The 8,786-nt window shown below is 53.1% G+C and overlaps 1 protein-coding gene across 1 annotated transcript; it reads right to left on the minus strand.

Moving 5' to 3' along the window:
* Nucleotides 1-1,159: 1,159 nt before the first annotated feature.
* LOC119064096 (PRAME family member 12-like) lies at nucleotides 1,160-3,887 on the minus strand. The gene is given in 4 exon segments (XM_053660130.1): nucleotides 1,160-1,730; nucleotides 2,617-3,192; nucleotides 3,602-3,635; nucleotides 3,638-3,887. Coding segments are annotated over 4 exon segments (1,431 nt in total).
* Between the last annotated feature and the right edge of the window lie 4,899 nt (nucleotides 3,888-8,786).

Genomic DNA, 8,786 nt, shown 5'->3' on the forward strand with positions numbered 1-8,786 from the left:
GCCAATCCCTGAGCTGAATCTCCTGCTTACGCGGATGTGCACCCTGCCGGTGAGTCAGCAGAACTCTGCCCGACACAGAGACTTAGCACAAGCAAGGCCGCTTCTGTTGCCCATCCGGACATACTGATTTCCAAACATGCTGTTCTAGTCCTCCCTGACAGGGAGGGTCAGGAGGTGTTAGGGGAGCAAAGTCGATCTCTCATCGATATGACCTAGCCCCGCAAAAGGTTACACTTTTAACACGGTGCAGAAACATGAAGAAAAAATGCTATATGCCCGAATAATTTTAGTATTTTGCTAAAAGGAATTGGGTGTTTTTACTGGCCACACGCAGGTCAATTTCAGAAGCACTGCGACCCACCAGGACGACAGGAGTGGGTTGGGGAGGCCCAGCGGCTCCGTTCATCTGAAGTGTGGATGACTCCCTCCACACTGGGGGCCCTGTCCGGTGTGGCGAACCCTCCCTGGCACATCCAAGGCTAGGAACTGAGACTTATGGGTCCACCCGGAGAAGCCTGATGAATGCTCATGTCCAGGGTCACTGCCTGAGTTCGCAGTGAGATCCCCTTCACTGTGGGGGCTCCTTGGCCACTTGGTGTGTTCCAGTTGTGTGAACCCACTGAGCAGCCACAAGGAGGTACGAGAAGCCCCAGACGGGAGTGAAGAACTGGAGGCAAGGACACGATCACTGCTGGGAGCCCTGCGGCCAAACTGCATCCTGGCCGCCAGAGTTTCTGACCCTGACAACTCGGCGACTTCTTTCCTTTTCATTAGTACCCGGAGAGCCCTGAGGTGTACACGGGGGGCACAGGTCAACATATCGTGGAGGACCAGACTGTTGCCATGGAAATTTTCTTTATTTCTGACCATCCCCTTGCAACCGTCCACTCCAAGGTAACTCCCACCCGTGCACCGAAAGCCCACCTCCCCCCTCCACAATTCATTCATGTTTCCAACTCTATGGGGCACTTGTCACCTAATGTCCCATCAAGTCCCCAACATTTGCCCCTGCATTCCTGCACCCTGGCTGGATCCCCCGCCCTTCCCCTTTCACACTGCGCACATGTCTGCAACATGGGTGTGTGTCCCTTGTCTGCCCCTGGGTCCTGGGTTTCAGCTTCCCAGTGCCCGGGAGGAAGCTTTTGCTGGATGCACCCCATTAAGCAGGGTTATCACAGGAGAATATAATGGGCTCCATCTGAGAGGATACCGGCTGGCCACAGTGAGGACAGGGGCTGGCGCTAATCCGGATGGTCCTGGACCGTCCTAAGTCCCTCAGCATCCCTGTCAGCTCATCCCGGACGTGGGCGAGTCTCCCCAGTTCAAGGGCCCCGTAGGGGTTGTAACTCTCCACAGGGGTCGGGTACAGCTCTAAGCTTAGACTGCCCAGCCTGGTGGTGTGGTGCAGCAGCCTCCCTATGGTGGCCAGGGACAGGGGGTTCCCAGACATGCTGAGGGCCCTGAGCTGGTGGCAGCAGCTGAGGGCAGGCACAATGGCCTCGACGAGAGCGTCCGTGATCCCGCAGTAAACTAAGTCCAGGACCTGGAGCGTGGCCGTGACTTCCTCGAGCAACACATAGAAGGGCTCGGGATCAAACTCGGTCAGGCAGACGCCACTCAGATCCAGGTGCTTGAGCTGATGGAGGTTCTCGCACAGGGACAGGTGCATCATGTCCAATTCCAGCAGCAGGCAGTTTGTTATGGAGAGGGTCTCCAAGCAGGTGTGCAGGGCAGCTGGGGAGAGACAGGGCAGTTAGTTCTGGGGCGTGGGGGTGGCAGAGGACTGGTTTGTCCAAGTGCTGGGTGGCTCTGACCATCCAATGAAGGCCAACGGCCAGGCCCAGCCTTGCTGTAGGCAGAGTCCTTTCACCTCCACTTATGTGACTGGGTCGAGTTCCTGGAATCTCCAAAGCTTCCTTTCCTCACCTGTCAGGCAGAGCACTCCACTTGGGAGGGTGGATGGATAAATGGGAAACACTGGAACATGCTTGGCGAGTACCTCGATCAAGTGTAGGCACCCCTGAATCCTAATGCCGGGGGATAAAACCAAAAACGCTCTCCACTCTGGCTTCCTTCTGTCCATGGCTGGGGCCCCAGGTGCCGGGATATCTGGGCCACGTGAGGCGAGTTCCTCTGAGGCAGAAAGAACACACCTGGGCACGATCCTGCCACACCAGCTGGGGTGGCCAGTTTGCAAGGGTTACCCGCAAACCATCTCTCACTTTTGGTCACCCTTTGCACCCCTGCTCCCCAATCTCCAGAACCATGCATTTCCCATCTACTGCTTGTCTTACCTCGAGCACGAAACCACTTCTCACAGGCGGGGGAATTGAGACAGGGCCGTCTGCGTTCACGCAGCCGGCAGGCACGGAGCTCATCTTTGGAAATGCTCCATCTCATGTGCCTTTTCCTCTTCACTCACCTCTTCGGAAGTCACCTTAACCTAGACATCTCTCCCTAAGGAATCATTGAGAGGCCCACCCTGGCTGGCTCTGAGCCCCCTCTGCCAGTTTGTCCCTCCTCCTTTCTTTGGGGGGCTGTGTGATACCACCCTTCAGAGGAGTGAACAAGACAGAGCACTTGACGTTCTGCTGTCAGGCTCACTGTCACACAGCTCACCTGAGCATCCGGTCCAGGTGGCCTGCGAGAAAGGCAGGAGATTCCAGATGCAGCTCCTGCAGGCGCCGCAGGTGGAGAAACTGGGAGGCGAACTGAGTGAGGTGGAGCTCCTCCTCCCGCTCCTCTTCCTGGGAGGCCGGCATGTGGATATGGGACAGGGAGAGCCTGCGCACGTTGGTCATCTGACCCAGGTACGACGCAAAAATGACCAGACTGGACAGGCTCCAGGGGCAATTCACTTCCACCTCCTGGATGCAGTCCAGCTGCACCAGGGCCAGGGACTTGATGTTCTTGACGGGCACCGCCAAAATCTTTAGCGTCTTACAGCACAGGTGGAGGGATCCTTCCCTCTTCTTGGCCCATGAGATGATGTAGGTGAAGAAATGATCCTGGATCCTATGGCTGAAGCAAAGGTCTATGAACACCTCCAAGGGGGCCAAGGGCTGCCGCGTCCCGGAACAGCCCTCGGCCGCGGGCCCGGTCCAGGAGTGCTCCGGGGCCCTGGCTCCAGACCACCTGCTCCAGAAGTGCTGGCCGGTGTTCCATAAATCCAGCACCCGCAGTCTCCACCGCCTGCGGGGGAAACGGGCACTGGCTGAGGTGCTTTACAGAAAGAGAGCGGATCAGTGAGCCTGAGAGCGTGAGGCAACCATTGGATTCCACCCCCCAAGCTTTCACTTTGCGCCCCAACATCAGTTTTTCCTTCAGTTTTCCTCTTCTGCCTTCTCTGCTTTGCTTGTCTCCATCTCCTTCCCTTCCATACTTCCTGGTCGGCAGGTCTAGTACCTTTAAGTACCGTGGGGAGGATGCAGGGCATGTTTTTCCAGGTGCCCCTGCCTTGTACGCAGGCCCCCAAGCTTATCTGAATGTCCCTGTCACCCTCAGAAACCTCTGGCCCACCCCCTCGGCCCCCCACACTGCCGGACCCCAGCTGTCTTCCGGGATGCCCAGGACCCTACGGGGCTACCTGGATCGGCCTCACCTGGGGCGAACCTTCTGGGCAAGCAGGATGTCAGCCCGTCGAACACGGCTCGCAGGGTCCCATACTGAGGCAACTGCATCAGGCCCCCCAGAGGGAGGCAGTCGAAGGGCCAGGCAGACACCATGGCCTTCAGGGACTCCTTGTGTCTCCCAAAAAAGGCCTGCATGAACAGCGGCGGGAAGAGCTCGGAGGGCAGGCACTCCAGGGCCGAGTCGGCCAAGGCCTCGTCCCCCAGCAGGCTCTGCCCCGCCAGGTCCAGGAGCCTGGGTGGGGTCTGGAAGCTCATCTTCGATCTGTTCCAGAGGGAGTTCTGTGCACACGTCTAGAAGACAAAGCACCCCTGCCAGTCCAAGTGTGAGCACCCCCAGCATCTGACTCCCCGCCCTTCAGAAGACCCGACTCAGGGCCAAAGCCACCGCCCGGTGATGGTGAGGGCCTCAGTTTACCCAGCTCCAGCCTGCCCCTGCTGGCCCGGGGCAAGCATCTCAGAGGCACCCACATCTCTGATTCTTGGGCAGCCGGGACATGGGGACGGAGGAGCCTGAAAGCTGACCCCGCCCTTCTGGAGGGGAACTTACAGACCATTCGTTGCCCCGAAGTGACGGAGATGGAGACGTCATGAGGCCCAAACAGCCTACACCCTCCATTCCTGCAGTTAGCCCACTGGGGAAGGTTGAGCAGACGCCCCTCTAATGCATGCCATTCACATTTAACATTTTTTAAATATCTTTTATTGATTATGCTATTACAGTTGTCCCATTTTTTTCCCCTTTATTCCCCTCCACCCTGCACACCCCCTCCTGCCCCCATTCCCTCCTCCCTTAGGTCATGTCCATAGGTCGTACATAGAAGTTCTCTGGCTTCTCCATTTCCTATACTATTCTTAACCTCCCCCTGTCTATTTTGTACCTACCATTTATGCTTCTTATTCCCTGTACTTTTTCCCCCATTCTGGCCCCTCCCTCTCCCCCTCCCTCTCCCTGCTGTTAACCCTCCATGTGATCTCCATTTCTATGATTCTTTTCCTGTTCTAGTTGTTTGCTTAGTTTGTTTTGTTTTTTAGGTTCACTTGTTGGTAGGTGTGAGTTTGTTGTCATTTTACTGTTTATATTTCCAATCTTCTTTTTCTTAGACAAGCCCGTTTAACATTTCATATAATAAGGGCTTGGTGATGATGAATTCCTTTAACTTAACCTTATCTGGGGAGAACTTTATTTGCCTTTTCATTCTAAATGAGTAATTTTGGATGTAGGCTCTTGCCTTTCATGACTTCAAATACTTCTTTCCAGCCCCTTCTTGCCTGCAAGGTTTGTTTTGAGAAATCAGCTGACAATCTTATGGGAACTCCTTTGTAAGTAACTATCTCCTTTCCTCTTGCTGTTTTTAAGATTCCTTATTTTAATCTAGGGTAATGTATTATGATGTGCTTTGGTGTGTTCCTCCTTGGGTTCAACTTCTTTGGGACCCTCTGAGCTTCCTGGACTTCCTAGAACTTTATTTCCTTTGCCAGATTGGGGAAGTTCTCCTTCATTTTTTTTTTTCAAATAAGCTTTTCATTTCTTGCTCTTCTTCTTCTCCTTCTGGCACCCCTATGATTTGGATGTTGAAATGTTCAAAGCTGTCCCAGACATTCCTAAGCCTCTCCTCATTTTCTTGAATTCTTGTTTCTTCATTCTGTTCTGGTCGAATGTTTATTTCTTCCTTCTGGTCCAAAGTGTTGACTTAAGTCCCAGTTTCCCTCCCATCACTGTTGGTTTCCTGTACATTTTCCTGTATTTCACTTTTCATAGCCTTCACATTTTCTTCTATTTGTGACCATACTCAACCATTTCTGTGAGCACCCTGATTACCAGTGTTTTGAACTCTGCATCTGATAGGTTGGCTATCTCTTTGTTGCTTAGTTGTATTTTTTCTGGAACTTTGATCTGTTCTTTAATTTTGGCCATTTTTTGGGGGGGGTCTCAGCATGCCTGTTATGTAGTTAGGGGTGCAGCAACCCACGTGCATTGTCTCAATGCTGTCTGTGAGGAAGGGCTCGGAGAGAGAACGCCACTTGCTCAGTTCTCAGCCGGCTCTCAGTTACTCCCTCCACTACCCACAAGCAACTTGGGCCCTTCTGGTGTTGATTCCCAGGTGGGTGGGTTTGTGTATGTTCTAGGACCCCCCTGTGGATCTCCCACAAACTCTCTGTGAGGCTGGGAGTTTCTCCTGCTGCCGCCGCAACCCCCACAGGTATTTTTGATCAAAGTTTTTAAGGCTTTATTTCTCTGCGCTGGAGCCCTCGGTTGTGCGGTCTGCTTAGCTCCCCAGTTGTTCCTCCCAGTTTATCTGCCCTTGAACGTGGGACTACCCAGTCTGCCAGCCACTACATCACCCGACCAGTCTTCTATCCGCGTACCTTGCTGTGGGTCCTCTCTGCCCAGCTGCCTGTTTCCACCCCTCCTACCATTCTGGATGAATTTTTCTTCTTTAACTCCTTGGTTGTTGGACTTCCATACAGTTCAGTTTTCTGTCCGTTCTGGTTGGTTTTTATTTTAAAATTTGCTGTTGTCTTTTTGGTTGTGCGAGGAGGCACAGTGTGTCTACCTATACCTCCATCTTGGCCAGAAGTCCATCTTTAACCTTTTTAAATGGGACAAAAACAAAACAAAAAACATACACATGAAAATGAAAAGAAACAAAACAAAAAAGAAAAGAACAAAAACAAAACAAAAAACATACACATGAAAATGAAAAGAAACAAAACAAAAAAGAAAGGAACAAAAACAAAACAAATAGAAGAAGAAACACACAAAAAAATAAAATGAAATCAGCTCCGTTAAGATAGTTAAAAATAACAAACCAAATCACAAATTGAAATGCTTGGGATTCGAGCAAAACTACACTTAGAGGCAAAACCGAACACTTAAATCTACTGGTTTGCAGAGAAAGAAAAAAGAAGGGTCTTCGTGCCATTCCCGGACTGCATGCCCCCATGAGAGACCAGCTGCCTTAAGTAAGAGGGGGCGTCCTCAGTGGAGGGGGCAACTCACCTGCGCTGATGCAGTTGGCTGGGTGCTCAGACCTGATGAAGGCCCCAGCAGTGACTCCAGAGATGAGCTTCTGTGTCTCTTCTTTGGTGTCCGAGGCTTTCATAGACCTTTGTATTCACATCTTCCCCTTTTCCATGATCAACATCCAATCAGAAATCAATACCTAATTAGATTCCTCAATCTCTAGCCCTTAACCCTAAGGAAGGGCGAGAATCAGGGAAGGGACAAGTTCAGGACTGAGTTTTGCTGACGGCCCAGCAGTTGTCACCCTCGGCCTGAGCCAGGGAAGGGTGCAATCGGTTCCTGGCTTCCGTCAGGGGAAACGCGAAATCAGAAAGCATCTTTGCTGGGGGACCTCTGGCCACAGCAAAATTATCAAAGTGTCCCAGGGTTAAAACAGCTTCGGGAGGACGATGGTGCCGTCCCCAAAGAAAAGAAAGTAAATGTATCTGGGCCTCAAGTTGTCACTTAGGCTTTCTGTCAGGAACCGGAGCAGACCCTGAGCTCACACAGGGAGCAAGGGACAGGCAGCTGAGAACAGGCTGGTCCCCTGAATTGCTGGGCTTCTCCGAAGGAGGGCAGGTCAGAACGGCCTCCGGGAGCCAGGGTGGGGGCTGGGCAGGGTGGAGCCAGGCCGTCCCGAATGAATGACCCAATGCCACATAACAAACGGCGCTTTTCTGGGAGAGAAAAGGGTTTGAGAAACTTCTCTCTGGGTGAGTCGAGACACTAAAAGGGCACAAGCTAAAGTGGAGACAGTGTCACCCTTGAGGGCAAAAGAGAGGTTCTGTCTCTGCCCCTCCCCAGAGGATGATGGGATTAGCTCAACAAACTGCAGAGAAGATGAAGGCCTGGGGAATTTTAAAGCCAGGCCGCTGACCAAGGTCAGTCTCAGGTCTGCAGCAAAGGATTACAGTGTGTCTTCCGCCTTCATCAGGCTCATCCGGGCCAGGCCACAGTGCCCGGCTGGACTGCAGGCCCCTTGTAAACTGGTGTCAAGTTGGCCACCAGGGGGCAGGCTCGTCCCACCAGCAGGCAGAGCTCCTAAGGCACTGGGTCCCAGCGGAAGGAACAGCTGCCCTGTGAGTGGGCTCTGACTCAGGTCTGAGCTGTCCTCCGTGGCCTGGATTGTTTTCTTGATTATGTCCATTGCCTCTGAATGTTGAGCAACAGCCACCAACATGTATGCAGGACTTAACTCCGCACCAGTCACTGGACTCAGTATTTTCTCTGCCTTAGAGATGATCACTGACAGAGGAAGAGAGAGATTGGGGGGGGTGGGGAGTGGCTTCTTCGAGGCCCCGCGGCCTGCCAGTGGTGGAGGCAGAATTCTAAGGCCCACCTGTTTGTCCCTGCTCTTGAATATGACACCCTGTGGTCCATAGCGCTGGACAACGCGCCGCCCATGTTAATGCTTCGTGGTGACCTTCCAGTGCCGTGGGCTCCGCGGCGGCGGGAGGAAGCCCCAGATCTGCAAGGCACCAAGTTGTTCCCACGGCAGAATCTGCCATCACGAAAAACCAAACTGCACAGATAAACCAGAGGGGCTCGGCCTCCTCCGCTGGGCAGAAATGACACTTCCAACCCCTGCCCTGGGACACCAGTCATGGCTGGCAGCGGTGACAGTCAACAGGACCACCCGGCAAAGCCCCCCGTCCTGCACTGGGTTCCCCACAATAAATACAATCTCAACTTTTCTTCTGCCACTTTTTCTTGATGATTTGCCAGAATGTGGTAGCAAGTGACCCCTCAAAAATGTGGAGAAAAATCATAGAAAAGTAGCCCAATCCACTCACTTCTCTGTTGTTTATTTCTGGTTGGTTTGTTTTGGTGACGGAGCAGGTGCGCTGCCTCAGCAGCAGTGGCGTGGACGGGCGGCCAGGCTCTCCAGGACACAGAGGCGAGGAGCCGATGTCCTCTCCGAGGCTGACCAAGGAATCGAGGGGCTCGTTGCTGCTGAGTCAGGAGCGGGGAGAGGCTGAGATCTGGGAAGAATATCTGTAGACATCAGAGTGGTTGGGGCCTAGATACGGAGGTCCCCCCTGGGGCAGGGGTTTTAGGACTGTGAACAAAAAAAGGGAGTGCAGGGGCTCTGTAATAAATCTACCGAAAGTAACCTCATAGGGCGGGCTGATCATAAATTGCCACCTGGA

The sequence above is a fragment of the Artibeus jamaicensis genome, unplaced genomic scaffold (genome assembly GCF_021234435.1).
Source record: "Artibeus jamaicensis isolate MK-2021 breed Jamaican fruit bat unplaced genomic scaffold, CSHL_Jam_final scaffold_847, whole genome shotgun sequence".
Lineage (NCBI taxonomy): Eukaryota > Metazoa > Chordata > Mammalia > Chiroptera > Phyllostomidae > Artibeus > Artibeus jamaicensis.